The sequence below is a fragment of the Pseudorca crassidens genome, chromosome 2 (assembly GCF_039906515.1).
Source record: "Pseudorca crassidens isolate mPseCra1 chromosome 2, mPseCra1.hap1, whole genome shotgun sequence".
Lineage (NCBI taxonomy): Eukaryota > Metazoa > Chordata > Mammalia > Artiodactyla > Delphinidae > Pseudorca > Pseudorca crassidens.
In genome coordinates this window covers 34,397,998-34,413,243 of record NC_090297.1, presented here as the reverse complement: position 1 = coordinate 34,413,243, position 15,246 = coordinate 34,397,998, and the positions used below count along the sequence as shown (strand labels likewise).

General features: G+C 39.8%; 2 protein-coding genes across 6 annotated transcripts in view; one reads left to right on the top strand and one right to left on the bottom strand.

Moving 5' to 3' along the window:
- Positions 1–474: 474 nt before the first annotated feature.
- PPCS (phosphopantothenoylcysteine synthetase) lies at positions 475–4,183 on the bottom strand. 5 transcript variants are annotated; one of them, XM_067725748.1, is made up of 3 exons: positions 4,095–4,183; positions 3,182–3,285; positions 475–1,348 (listed from the first exon to the last, which is right to left on the bottom strand). In XM_067725748.1, the coding sequence occupies exons 2-3, from the start codon at positions 3,272–3,274 to the stop codon at positions 1,025–1,027; spliced, it is 417 nt and encodes a 138-aa protein (XP_067581849.1). In that variant the 5' UTR covers positions 3,275–3,285; positions 4,095–4,183; the 3' UTR covers positions 475–1,024. The 5 variants fall into 5 exon arrangements, with proteins under 5 accessions (XP_067581849.1, XP_067581847.1, XP_067581846.1 ...); XM_067725746.1 differs by having other exon boundaries at positions 4,034–4,150; XM_067725745.1 differs by lacking the exon at positions 4,095–4,183 and adding an exon at positions 3,458–4,025.
- Positions 4,128–15,246, top strand: part of ZMYND12 (zinc finger MYND-type containing 12) — a 34,454-nt gene continuing 23,335 nt past the window's right edge. Inside the window, exons 1-2 of the mRNA XM_067725744.1 lie at positions 4,128–4,644; positions 15,003–15,144. Coding sequence (XP_067581845.1) covers positions 4,535–4,644; positions 15,003–15,144 — 252 coding nt within the window. The 5' untranslated portion in view covers positions 4,128–4,534. The remainder of the gene's footprint in view (positions 4,645–15,002; positions 15,145–15,246) is intronic.

Here is a 15,246-nt window from a genome sequence, read left to right as displayed (position 1 = left end):
AATGCCAGACTCATGCTTTACCTTCACCATTTTATTTATTTAATCCTAACAAATGATGGTATTTTGCAGAGAAATTATCACCATTTTATAGATGAGGAAACTAAGTCAGGTATCTAAGCTTACAATGCTAATTGGTGGCACAGCTGGAAGGGTCTAACCTGGCTAAGATGACTCCAAAACCCATACTCTTTACCACCCTGTAATGCCTCCTTCAGGGCAGTGGCCACCAACTGGGCCCTGCGTGGCCCCAGGTAGAAGCCTGGGTTAACTTTCCCTCAAGAGCAGTTCTAAAATATTTGAAATGTAAATTCTTAACTCAAATATGGAGTGAGTCTAGGACAAGAAGCAAGGAGTAAATGTAGTGGGACAATCATCATTCTATAGATAATCTATCTTTGGGGAGGTGTCCTTCTCTCCTGCTCCCATCTTTAGTAAATTTCAAAAAAAAAAAAAAAAAAACCCACAAAAACATCATCCTTTCCATTGTGTTGGCTTTGGGGCACACACTTTATTGTACTTAATTTTTTATATATCCATTTCCCAAACTAGACATGTTTATTCATCTTTTGAATCCTCAAAATCCTCTGGGCCTATCACATAGTAGGCATGAACAAATATTTGCTCTTCAAAGCATGGCCATTCATGCATCCATAATCCCTTTTACAGTATGAAGAAGATTGATATTCAGGCCCCACATGTATATTTTGAGGAATATAATTCCCAATACGTTTTTTTTTTCTTAAGGTGAGAAACAACTTGAATCATTTTCAAAATCAAGATATCATTCAGGTGAGTGTGTCAGGTGGTTTGGTCATAACTGCTTTACCTTTGTTCTCATGTTTTCTGAGTATTAAAAGACCTTTAAAAGACAAACACCAAGCACTATTCGTCTGCACACCACTCACTGCTTTTCCCCTTCATCTTCTGTCTTTATGAAAGCAAAGGATTTATTCTAGTTCTCACCATCTGTAAGAGCCCTGGTCCACTGAACAATCTTTGATCTTATAAATAAAGGCTTTTTACTTCAGTTTTTGTCATGTATAAAAGCGGTATGTCGAGACTGAAGATCATCCACTATCTTCTCTTCTATCTCTATACCTTTTCCTACTTCTTCCTCTGATAACAATAACTTGGTTTCTGACTCTTTGGTTATAATAACCACAAAGGACCGTCGTGAATCAAGGATGTTAGCCACCACCACTTGATGTCGATAAATTTCCAAAGCATTCCGTGCACGATCAATTACAATGGAGGGGTCAGTCTCCAACTTAAAGGAAATTATAAATGCTTTGGGAGCCCAGTCTTTAACCAAAGGAGAAAGCATTTTTGGCACCATCTTCATTGTTATCTGTATTGGAAAAAGAGAAACTTAATAAGCAAACAAGGTTACCACCTACCAACCAGGTCAATCTCAAGGGAAACTAAAGAAGCAGAGACTCAGATGCCTGGCTATGTCAGTTTAAGTGGGACTTCTCACTTCAAACTTTTTAAAGCATATTAAATGCTTACTTAAAAGCCTTGACTCTGTAGTGTTCATAAGGATGCCTGATTTCAAAGCTTCATACATATTCTGGGGCAAACCATGTCTTATGAATTAGCCCTGCTCTGCAACCCTCATCGCCATTAATAGAACTCTAAAGAACAGCATTACATCTTCTCAAACATTCCCTTTTATTTTTGAAACCAAACCCTCAAATAAACAAATGCAAATAATCTGTTTATGCAGATGTTACTTTGGCGGAAGTTCAAATAAGGTTGAGTTTTAAACCTCTCAGCCTAAAATATTTCTTGCATTGCTAGACTGGCTATTTGACTCCATTTAAAAATTGTAACTTGTAAAAAAAATAAAATAAAATTGTCACGTACCATCTTAGCATTGAGGAAACAGAAGTGACTGTATTTTCATTCATTAAATACTACTATATTATTCTCAATCCCTTCTAAGGGGAATGTTGAGTCGTTTTGTGTACTTTCAAGATAAAACTAGGAATGACAGGAATTATAGGATAAACTAAAGCTCCCAGAATTTAAAAAGTATGAAATCACTAAGCTCACCATCAGGATGTCCCCTCAAAGAGTTAGCAAGTATGATAGGAATCACATACCCATTCCCCGCTTTATTTTTCTCCTTAGCATTTATCACTACCTAACATAGTATGCATTTGACTTACTTATTGTCTCCTCTGCAGAATATAATCGAAACAAGGGCACAGTACGTTTCTTTTCACTGCTTTATCTCCAGGTCCTATAATAGGGCCTGGCATATAGTAGGTACTCAATAAATATTTGTTGAAGAAATGAACAAATGAACTATTCTACAAAGTCAGAAAGTGCCCCACAGGTAGTTTCTCCTATTTAAATTCTACTATTTAAATTTCTCCTATTTAAACTCTACTATTTAAATTTCTCCTATTTAAATTCTACTTGTATCACCCAATAAATGACTAAGAATTCCCTCAGGTTCCAAGTAGCCAGATCATCTCAGCATCTCAACCACACCACTACCTTCCCCACACCTCTCCCTTAAACTGCAACAATAACCACCATCTAATCACGCCCCCCAACCACTCTCTCTAATTCACCTTTCATACTGATGCCAGAATGTTCTTCTCAAACAAAAACTTTATCTCATTCTCCTACTTTGGTTGTCCTTGGCTCCACAGGATAAAGTTCAAGCTCCTTAGGAAGGAATACAAAATCTTCTACGTAGGAAGCTGTCTCTTCGGTCTGCCCTCCATCCCCACCACTCTCCAGGCTCTCCAGCCTTACCAAACAACTTCAGTTCACAACACACTGCCCATTTCCAAACTCCAATCGTTTACTCTGTCTGGAGTGACCTTCCCTACTTTGTCTGGTACACCCTCTGCTCATCTTTTAAAACCCAGTTCAAGCCATCTCCTCCAGAAAGCCTTGACTTTCCCCGAGATTCACTCACCCCATGCTCTGACTTCACTTTGTACGTACCTCTACTAGAGTATTTATCACTCTGTACTGTAATTATGTCTGTGTCCAGCAACCTCACTAGATTGTGAGGTCCTTGAGGGAGAGCGGTGTCTTAGTCATCTCTGATCCCTAGTGCCTAGCACATACGGAATGCAGAAAGGCCATCTCCAGATCAAAAGGAAATTAACCCAAGATTGGTTATAGGGAATCAGATCTCTGGAAGAGAAGCGCCCATCACCTGCAGTGGGCCCCCAGATGACTGGATCTTGTGTTCAGGCATTTCGGACACAGGAACATAGAAATCTGACACGGCCGCAGCCAGGTAAAACATCGCAGAAGAGCCTGCAAAAAGAAGCACAGGGTGTAATAAATCGGAGAAGGGTATGGAGTCAGCTCCTTTTCAACTCGGGTTCCCCCGCTGTGAGAGCCATGGGTAAAGAGGGGGTAAGGGGATGCGCGTCTTGGGGGAAAGGCTCTGCCTCCCGGCATCCGATGGACTCCTAAAGGCACGCACCTAGCGGATTGAGCGCCTGGGCTGCAGCCTGCAGCAGATGCAAATAGTCTGCCAAAGTGGTGAACTCTATGGCCAGGAAGGTGCCGGCAGCCTCAGCCTCCTGGTAGCTCCGCAGAGCCGCGGCGAAGCCCGGGAGTGCCTTCTCCTCCGCCTCCAAGCTCAGCAAGCCCGAAGCCGCTCGGCCGGAGGGCCGCAGAGCCGACAGCCAGGTCTGGGGCGGGAAGCGGTGGGCAAAGGGGAAGGCAGAGCGAGCACGGTACAGAAACAGGACCCCGTAGCCCGCGGCCAGGAAGGCTTCGGCCGAGGTAGCACCGCGCCGCCCGCTGCTGAAGTTGTCCAGGAAGCGCACAGGCCGGGCTTCCAGGGGGACCTTGGTGCCGCCGGACGTGACCAACACTACCCGTCGGCCCTGCGCGCCCAAGCCGGCGGCGAACCGAGCCATCACCTCGGCCCAGCGCGCAGCACCGGCGGGCTGGGGGAACTCGGCGACCAAGTCGACTGCCGCCATCGGTCCCGGAACCCGCCGCGCCAGCGCAAGCTACGGGGTCTTCGGCGCCACGCCCCCTGCCCCGGTACCTGGCCCACGCGCAGCCGCAATAGTGAGGGGGCGGTTCGCTACCATGCGCTGCAAGTTTACCAGCGCCGGGTTTCTGCAGGTCTGGAAATGCGTGCTGGTTCCGCCCCACAGCGTGCGAAATTGACACTGAGCTGGCGGGAGTTCTCGGCTGGGCAGGCACCTGGAGGAGTCACACCCCCTCGTTTAGTTTCCTAGTCTGGGTGAAGAGCTGGACGTGTTTGACCCTTACCGGCTACCATACAGACCCTGCTAGGCTTGGACCTCGCTAAAACTTGAGTGCCCGGCCATTTAACCTTTGGATTTGTAGTGAAGGGCTTGTTTTGTTTTTTTGTTTTTTTTTAAACCCTACAAACACACTCCCAAGTGTCAGTCGAGCCACGACCCACCCGCCCTCGAAAAGCTTGGAATGAGGCTGCGCCTTGTTGGTCACGTGACACCGCCGCCCAGTGTGTCCTCGCCAGGCAACGGTCCTAGAGACCGACAACACCGTCTGCCGCAGCATGAACGTGATCTACCCTCTTGCGGTGCCCAAGGGGCGCCGGCTCTGCTGTGAGGTGTGCGAAGCTCCGGCCGAGCGGGTCTGCGGGGCCTGCACAGTCACTTATTACTGGTAGGCCCTGAAACGTGGCACCTGGGCGCCTCAACCCCCTCTCTCTCAGTCAGGGAACCCTCAAAGCGGCTTCAAGACAGGTCCCTAAGAGTTCTATGTCTGTGTCCGCTTCCTCTCCCACTCAATCATTCCTCCCCAGATGTTTTGTTGCGCGCCTACTGTGCGCTATGCACTGTTCTAGGTGCTGAACTTCCTGGGGGAAACTCGGGACACCACGTCCCTCAAAAATCTAATGTTCTAGGACTTCCCTGGCTGCCCAGTGGTTGAGACTCCGCGCTTCCACTGTAGGGGGCATAGGGTTCGATACCTGGTCAGGGAATTAAGATCCCACATGCCATGCGGCTCTGGCCAAAAAAAAAAAAAAATCTAATGTTCTAACGAGAAAGATAAGTAAACAGACAAAACAAGATAATTTCAGAGAGTGATAAATGCCATAAAGACAAAGGAAATGTGATGGGAGGTTGGGCAGACAGCCTCTCTGAGGGTAGACTATTGATCTGAAGTTAGAGTAGGAACAGCCCGCCAGGGAAATGCTGGGGGAAGAGTGGCACAGTGAGGCTCCGAGGGAGGGAAGACTTTGGTGTGTTTGAGGAATAGATAGAAAGGTAGTTTGTCAGAGCATAGCCAAGATGGTGACAGTGTGGGGAGGGTAGTACAAGATGAGGTCAGCTTTCATTTATTCAGCATAACATCCACTGATCTTTGCTTCAGATTGGACCCTATTTGGGACCTGAGAGAAAACAGCTAGGTTGCTGACGTCCAGAAACCTAGTCCAGAGCCGACTAACTTGTTTAAAAAAGAAAGTCATTATAATACAACCCTACATGACAAGTGCTGTCACTCAGGGAGTACTATTCCCTGGGACCTCTAAGGATGGAAGCATGGTGATGGGGCAGTATCTGGAAAGGTTCCTCTGAAGAAGTAACATTTGCACTGGGTCTTGAGAAGTCAGAAGGAAATTGCTAGGTGAATGAACAATGAAGAAGGAAAGGTAGAGCACTCCTGGCATCCAGGACTGCTTGGGTAAAGGGTGAGAGAACAGACTTTGTTCAGAGGTGGGTAGAGAAGGTAGCCGTGGAGGGAGCAGTCACTGATTTTCAGACTGCAGTCCAGGGCCCATTAGCGGGTCATGAATAAATCACAAAAAGCATTTTAAGAAAAAAAAAAAAAGAATAGAAAGTATCAGAGTAATCCTACTTGAATTGTTTCTTGAAACTTTTGTTTTAGTGATTTATGTGGTTATGTGTCTGTACTAGTGAAATGTATTTCCTACTGTATGCTGAGTTTAAAAAAAAAGTTTAAAAATCATTGTGATAGGTAGTAGTAGGAGTTTAAACCAAGAAGATAAAGGTTAGGGCCAAACAGTGACATGAGATCAAGGAGTTTGGAATTTATCCTCTGGGGGGTCATGGATGGTTTTAGATTGGAAGGTAGACGCTGAAGGCTGCGTAACTTCTCAGTTGCAGTGGTCCCAGTGGAGACTGAATTAGGTGTCCCTCCTCGGTGCTTTCACAGCACTCTTTAGGTCCCTTAGCCTCACATTTATGACATGGATTGAAATCACTTGTTCAGTGGTCTGTATTCCTCACTAGGCTGTATGCCCCATGAGGGCAAGGACAGCATCTGTGTTTTCATTGCTGTTTCTTCAATGCATATAGAATACAATTCAGAATTTGTAACAGAAACTGCAAAGCCCTGGTTGCTTCTCTATCTTCAATTCCCACCAGTCATCCCCTCTTTTCATTGATGCAGTTACAGAGGCTTTCTTTCAATTCTAATTTGCCAACTCTTTTCCTCCCTCAGTTTCTTTGCCCAGGCCGTTGCCTTTGCTGGGAACTTTCCCTACAGTCACGAATCTTCCTAGCTCTCTTTCATCTTTCTGTTCTCAGAATGTTATTTCTTCAAAGAGGTCTTTCTGGAAAACCCAACCTAAATGCCCCTATCTGATTTTCTCTCTCACATTTTTTCTTCACTTTTTCTGTACTTTTATGTTTTTGTTTTACTTGTTTAATATCTATCTTTTTCTTTTTTTTCTTCTGGCTGGACCGCACAGCTTGTGGGATTTTAGTTCCCCAACCAGAGATTGAACCTGGGTCCCCTGCATTGGAACCACTGGACCGCTAGGGAAGTCCTGAGTAAACAATTTTAAGTACAGGGCTGGCACTCTGGGGAGAGGTGAGACTCCTTTGCCTGATATGAGCACCTACGTCCCCTTCATCCCTCCAGCCAGAAGCAATTCCTCCTTCCTCTCAACTCACTTTGTACTTACTCTGTACCTCTCACATGACTCTTATTTCCCTGCCTCATTATAGTTGTTGGCAAACATGTTAGCTCAATTTTATTATGCTCTGTTGATGCAGGATATTATGTTGAATATGTAGAAGGACTGTCATATGTATGTTATCTTTTGATCTGTTTCATACCCATCTGCGTATAACCTATGGTCTCCAGCAAAGTATCTTGAAATGATTGAAACTAAATATTTGATGAATGCATGAATAAATTATTATTTCCTATGCCCTTATCCTCCATTATTTTCTTTCTCTTCTTTCACTGCCTTTAATTATTTTTAAGGTCTTCTACTCTCCCCCTACCTTTTCTCCAGATTTCTATATCCTTGTGTCCTAGAGATTTCATGATTTTTCCAGAAAATAAAGCTGTGGTAATTGTTCTATATCTCACAAATGAGGGCCTTTAATATCCCCTTCCAGGGTTTTCACGGTTGAATGTAAAGCATCTAGCCCCATGCCTGAGACCATGCTGGCACTCAATAAATATTGTTTTTCCTCATCCCAAATTTAAAGAGCAGGAAGGACAGTCAACTTGGATTTGTGAAAGTTTATTTTTTTGCAAAATAATTTTTCCCAATTATAAATGTAATTCATGCGCACTACAGAAAACTTGAAAATACAAAATATAAAGATGAAATATAATCCATAATCTCACAACCCAGATAATTAATAGCCTGACATTTTGGTGAATTTCTTCATGTTCTTTTCCTATAAATACATTTATTTTATACACTCTGTGTAATCTTGTGCATATCATTCTGTGTTGGATTGTGAGAATGTTCCCAGGACATAGAACATTTTTAAGAGAAGGCATTTTTATTAAAGTACACAGTGAAACATTATAGGTGAAAGAGGCTTCAATACTATAGGTTATTAAGTCGTAGCATATAGATAAGAGTAATTTGCAATATTTTTTCCTTTCATTTAACATATGGGGCACAAATTAAAATGCTTTCACTGTCCAGGAAGAGAAAACAGTGAAGTGGTATTCAATAGTAAGATCTATGGTGAACTGGAGAATGAATGCCCCGCCTAACAACATTCACATTAGTTTAAAAAACATGGTAATGGCCAAACAAAACATGTCTGGCCCACAAGCTATTTGATTGTGAGCCCTAATTTGAAAGCATACTTTTCAACTCCTTGTTTATGCATGACCCTGTGATGGTTGTGAGGGGTGATACAGATGAATAAGGAGAGAGCTCAGGAACATATAAATATGCACCCTTTCTTTAGAAGGGAAAGATATGCAGATGCTGTCAGTAGAAGAACAGTTCAGGCAGTTAAGTAAGTTAATATTTCCATTGCTCACACAATTACTCAGTAAGCCCGTATTAAATAAATACCCTGTGGAAGTCACCTATTTCTTTATTCTGGCTGTTAAGTGCTTTTATTGATTTGTTTTCAATAATTCTCTATCAAAAAACCCTTAAAAATGCTTTTTGTCATGTCTGTGAGAGCTGTCACAGTTTATAAAGAACATACTTTATCGCATTTCTGTTGTCCCAGGAGAAAGGAAGGAGAGAGAGTATTTGAACACAGCTATGTATTGTCTATGACTGCTTTTATGCTACAACAACAGAGTTGAGTAGTTGCAACAGAGACCAAGTAGCTCGTAAAGCCCAAAATTTACTATCTGGCTGCAAGGAAAACCTTGCTAATCCCTGCCCTAGGTTATTGTTACCTGTTTTGGACTATGTATAAATGGAATCAAATAGCTAACTTTCTCACATTTAAATAAAAATATATAATAGGCAATAGAAATGCAGAAACCTGTGATTGTATGCATCCAACAACAGTCTCAAAATACATGAAGCAATAACTGGCAGAACTGAAGGGAGAAATAATTCAATAGTAATAGTTGGACACTTCAATATCCGCCTTTCAACAATGAATAGAACAACTGAACAAGAGATCAGCAGGGAAATATAAGACCCGAACAACACTATAAACGAACTAGACCTAACAGACATTTATAGAATACAGAATATACATTCTTCTCAAGTGCATATGGAACATTCTCCAGGGTCAACCAGCTATTAGATCATTAAAAAATCTCAGTAAATTTATAAGGATTGAAAATATACAAGGTATGTTCTTCAACCACAATGGGATGAAATTAGTAGTCAATAACAGAAGGAAGTTTCGGAAATTTATGAATGTGTAGAAATAACACACACAAACAACCAGTGGGTCAAAGAAGAAATCACAAGAGACATTAGAAAATGCTTTGAGGTAAAATGAAAACAAAAGCACAACATACTAAAACTGATGTGACACAGTGAAAGCAGTACCTAGAAGGAAATTTATAGCTGTAAACACGTATGCTAAAAAAGAAGGAAGATCTCAAACCAATAACCTAGTCTTATACTTTAAAGAGTAGAGAAAGAAGAGCAAACTCAACCCAAAGCTAGCAGGAGGGAAATAGTGAAGATTACAGCAGAAATAAATGAAATAAAGAATAGGAAAACAATACAGAGAATCAACAAAACCAGAAGTTGTTTCTTTAAAAAGATCAAAATTGACAAACTGACCCAGAAAAGAAGACTCAAGTTACTAAAATCAGAAAATGGAAGTGGAGGGACTTCCCTTCTGGTCCAGTTGCTAAGGCTCTGCGCTCCCAATGCAGCGGGCCCTGGTTCGATCCCTGGTCAGGGAACTAGATCCCACATGCCGCAACTAAGAGTTCACATGCTGCAACTAAAGATCCTGTGTGCTGCAACGAAAGATCCCGCACGCCTCAACGAAGATCCTGCATGCCGCAACTACGACCCGGCTCAGCCAAATAAATAAATAAGTAAATATTTAAAAAAAGAAAATGAAAGTGGAGACATTGCTACCAACTTTACAGAAATAAAAGGGATTATGAGAATACTATGTACAATTGTATGCCAACAAATTTGAAGTCCTAGATGAAATATATTCCTAATAAGACACAAACTACCAAAACTACTCAAGAAGAAATAGAATATCTGAGTAGGTCTATAAATAGAGAGATTTAGCTAAGTAATCAAAAAACTTTTCACAAAGAAAAGCCCAGGAGGATTTCACTGGTGAATTCTGTCAAATATTTAAAGAAGACTTAACAATTCTTCACAAACTCTTCCAGAAAATAGAAGAAGAGGGAAGAGTTCCCAACTTTTTATGAGGCCGATATTATCCTAACACCAAAACCAGAGAAAAACATCAAAAGGAAACTACAGACCAATATCCCTTATGAATATAGATGCAGAAATCCTTAACAAAATACTAGCAGACCAAATCCAGCAGAATATAAAAAGAATTATATATCATGACCTAATGGAATTTCTCCCAGGAATTCAAGGTTGGTTCAACATATGAATATCAATCAATATAAAACATCATCTTAATAGAATAAAGAAAAAAATCATATAATCATCTCAATAGATACAGAAAAAACATTTGGCAATGTCCAACACCCTTCATGATAAAAATACTTAACAAAGTAGGAATAGAAAGGAATTTCTGTAACTTGGTAAAGAGTATCTATCAAAGAACCATAGAGAAACACAACATTAGCATCATACTTAATAGTCAAAGTCTATAAAATCTTTCCCTTGTAAAATCAGAAATGAGGCAAGAATGTCACTTTCACCACTTCTATTCAACGTTGTACTAGAGGTTCTAGTTGGGGCAATTAGGGAAGACAATGAAATAAAAAGCATCCAGCTTGGAAAAGAAGGAGTAAAAGTACCTCTATTCACAGATGACATGATCTTATATAAAGAAACCCCTGAAGAACCCACAAAAAAACTATTAGAGCTAATAAGTGAATTCAGAAAGGTTACAGGATATACAAGACAAATATGCAAAAATCAGTTATATTTCTGTATACTAGCAATCTAAAAATGAAATTAAGACAGCTATTCCATTTACAATAGCACTTTAAATAAAGGAATAACCATAGAAGTACAAGACTTATACACTGGAAAGATACAAAATATTGTGGAACAAAATTAAAGAAAACCTAAATAAGTGGAAGGATATTTCATATTCACAGACTGGGAGACTTAATATGAAACAGTTTGATCTGCAGATTCAATGCAATCCCTGTAAAAATTCCAATTATCATTTTTGCATGAATGGACACTCTGATCCTAAAATTCATATGAAAACGAAAGGGACCCAGAATAGCTAAAAAAATCTCAAAAAAGAGCAAAGTTGGAGAACTCACATTTCTCACTTTCAAAAGTTACTACAAAGCTACAGTAATAAAGATAGTGTGGTACTGGAATAAGGATAGACCTATAGATTGATGGAATAGAATTGAGAGTCCAAAAATAAGCACATACATCTATGGCCAATTGTTTTTCTTTTTTTTTTGCAGTTTTTAAAAATTGAAATATAGGTAATATTCCATTTATAGTTATTATAAAATATGGCTACATTCCCCATGTTGTACAATATATCCTTGTAACTTATTTTATACATAGTAGTTTGTACCTCTTAACCCTATACCCCTATATTGCCCCTCTCCCTACTGGTAACCACTAGTTTGTTCTCTATATCAATGAGTCTGCTTCTTTTTTGTTATAGTCACTAATTTGTTGTATTTTTTAGATTCCACATATAAGTGATATCATTACAGTATTTGCCTTTCTCTGTCTGACTTGTTTCACTTAGCATGATACCCTCCAAGTCCATCCATGTTGCTGCAAATGGCAAAATTTCATTCATTTTATCTTAGCAGTATTCCAGTGTGTATGTGTGTGTGTGTATGTGTGTGTGTGTGTGTGTGTATATATATATATATATATATATATATATATCTCACATCTTCTTTATTCGTTCATGTGGTGATGGACACTTAGGTTGCTTCCATATCTTGGCAGTTGTAAATAGTGCTATGAATATTGGGGTGCATGTATCTTTTCAAATGAATGTTTTTTTTGTTTTGGCTATATACCCAGGAGTGGAATTGCTGGGTCATATGGTAATTCTATTTTTAGTTTTTTGAGACTACTCCATACTCTCTTCCACAGTGGCTGCACCAATTTACATTTCCCCCAACAGTGTATGAGGGTTCCCTTTTCTCTGCATCCTTGCCAACATTTACTTGTGTTCTTTTTTGTTGATAGCCATTATGGTTTTGATTTGCATTTAACTGATGATTAGTGATGTTGAGCATCTTTTCATGTGCCTATTGGCCATCTACATGCCTTTTATGGAAAAACATCTACTCAGTTCTTCTTCCTATTTTTTAATTGGGTTGTTTTTTTTTTGATGTTGAGTTGTATGAGCTATTTATATATGATGGATTATATATGATGGTCATATCATTTGCAAATATTTTCTCCCATTCAGTAGGTTGTCTTTTCATTTTGTCAGTGGTTTCCTTTGCTGTGCAAAAGCTTTTAAGTTTAATTAGGTCCCATTTGTTTATTTTTGCTTTTATTTCCTTTGCTTTAGGTGACAGATCCAAAAAAATATTGCTCTGATTTATGTCAGAGAGTGTTCCTGCCTATGTTTTCCTATAGGAGTTTTATGGTTTCTGGTCTTACATACATTTTGAGTTTATTTTTGTATATGGTGTTTGTTAGAGAATGTTCTTTTACATGTAGCTGTCCAATTTTCCCAGCACCACTTTTTGAAGAGACTGTCTTTTCTCCATTGTATATTTTTGTCTCCTTAGTTGTAGATTAATTGTATGGTCAATTGATTTTCAACAAGGGTGCCAAGACCATTTAATTAAGAAAAGAATGGTCCCTTCCAAATGGTGCAGGGATAACTGGATATCCATATGCAAAAGAAGAATTTGGACCCCTACTTTACACCATGTTCAAAAAGACTTAAATATAAGAGTTAAAACATAAAACTTTTAAAAGGAAACATAGTTGTAAATCTGTGTGATTTTGGATTAGGGAACAGTTCTTAGATATGACACTAAAAGCACAAGGAACCAAAGGAAAAATAGATAAGTTGGGCACCATCAAAATGAAAAACTTTTGTGCATCAGAGCACACTATCAAGAAAGTGAAAAGACAACCCACAGAATTGGAGAAAATATTTGCGGATCATATATGTTAAGGATCTATTATCCAGAATATGCAAAGAACACTTAAAACTCAAAAATAAAAAGATAAAGGACCTGGTTTAAAAAAATGTGCAAAGGATTTGAATCAACATTTCTTCAAAGAAGATATACAAATGGCCAATAAGCACATAAAATGATGCTCAACATTATTAGTTATTAAGGGAATGCAAAATAAAACCACAATGATATACTACCTCACACACACTATAATGGCTATAATAAAAAAGGACAGAAAATAGCAAGCATTGACGAGGATGTAGAAAAAATGGAACCCTCATACATCACTGGTGGGATTGTAAAGTGGTACAACCTATGTTAAAACAGTTTGGCAGTCCTCAAAAGTTTAATCATAAAGTTACTGTATAACCCAGCAATTCCATTCTTAGGTGTACCCAAGAGAATTGAAAATATATGTTCGCACAAAAACTTGTACACAAATGTTCATTAATAATAATAGCCAAAAACTGGAAACAACCCAAATATCTACCACCTGATGAATGGATAGACAAAAAATGATATAGCCATTCAGTGGAATAGTATTCAGTAGTAAAGAATACAGACATAAAAGCCATATTGTCTGTTTCCATTTATATGCAAAGTCCAGAACAGGCAAATGCATAGAGAAAATGGATTAGTGGCTTCTGCGCAACAGTGGTTGGAGGGAAGAATGAGAGTACCTGCTAGAATAAATGGAGTTTCTTTTTTGAGTGATGAAAATGCCCTGAAATTAGATAGGGTGATGGCTATATGACCTCAAAAATATAATAAAAACATTGAACTGTGCACTTTAAGAGGATGACTTTTATTGTATGTGAATTATATATCAATATCAACTATGTATCAATTATATAAACATATTTGGAGAAAGGGTCAGATTAGGTAATGGATTTGGGAGTCATTCATAGAGACAATTATGTAAGGAATAGGAGGCAATTCCCTGGTGGCCCAGTGGTTGGGACTCCACGCTTTCACTACTGAGGATGTGGGTTCAGTTCCTGATCGGGGGAATTAAGATCCTGCAAGCCACGTGTCACGGCCATTAAAAAAACAAAAAAAAAAGAATGGGAGTAGATTCTCTGTAGGAGTGCTGTCCAATAGAATTTTTCTGCAATGATGCAAATGTTCTATATTTGTGCTGTCCAATTAAGTGTTTAAAAAATACTAAATATGCATATAAAACAGTCAGAAAAGCTGTATACCAAACTGCCACAATGCTTCCCTCTGGAGAACTAAAAAATGACTGGCTTTAGAGTACAGGCCTAGAGTAACTACTTACTCTTGACACCTGTGCTTCCTTGCCTTAAAAAAATAATGATTTTGTCTTGTTTTCAAAAAGTTAAACAGTTACTTTCATGACCACCTGCTGCACCACTAGGACTGGAGGGCATTCACAGTGTATTCTATGTGAATGGCCCTCCTAGAGCACAGAAGACAATGCAAATGGTGCTCTCCCAAGCCATGCAACATATATATATATATATACACACACCTATAATTGTTATATATACTTATAATTGATATATATATATATACCTATAATTGGTATATATATATACCTATAACTGGCATATATATATATACCTATAATTGGTATATATACTAATTACAGGGAAAGTGTCTCCTAGAGCCTCATCAAATGTAAATTTCTTTCCTTTCCCTAAGAAAAAGACACTTAAATTCATCAGCTTCAGTGTTCAGGTATTTTGAAAATGACCTTAGACCCATGCAGAGTTAAAGTTGTCTTTGTTGTCATTAATGAAGAAGAAAAGCAGAATAACCATAGCATATAACTGCCTGCAGAAACAACATCCTCCCGCACCCCTGGTTTTTACACCGCCACCCAATAACCACGTGAAGGAAAAGCGATTTGTGTCGGAAATGGCTTTGGGCTCCCTGCCTGGTTTGTGTTGGGCTTGCTTTTCTAGTTTCTAGGGCTGGGCCAGCAGTAGGGCCAGGAGAACCAGTGGGCAAGCCAAAGGTAAAGATAATGAAGTCCACGTTTTCGTTGGCAGTGGTGTGGTTCATCAAAGAGCTGATTGGGGCAGCATCCATGAGAAGATATGTCAGCTCCTGATTCCCCTGCGCACTTCCATGCCCTTCTACAACTCAGAGGAAGAACGGCAGCATGGCCTGCAGCAGCTGCAGCAGCGGCAGGTAGGGCTTATAGGACGGTTGCAGAGTTAACTCACGGGTGCAGAGAACCTGCCCAGGGAAAAGGTTGTACTGTGCGAGGTCACTAAACTATAACCTCTGAGG

Coding starts and splice junctions, on each gene's coding strand:
- PPCS (XM_067725745.1), bottom strand. CDS start 3,965: ATGGCGGCAGTCGACTTGGTCGCCGAGTTCCCCCAGCCCGCCGGTGCT. Junction 3,286..3,457: donor CCAGGCGCTCAATCCGCTAG/GTGCGTGCCTTT, acceptor TTCTTTTTGCAG/GCTCTTCTGCGATGTTTTAC. Junction 1,349..3,181: donor CATCTGGGGGCCCACTGCAG/GTGATGGGCGCT, acceptor TTTCCAATACAG/ATAACAATGAAGATGGTGCC.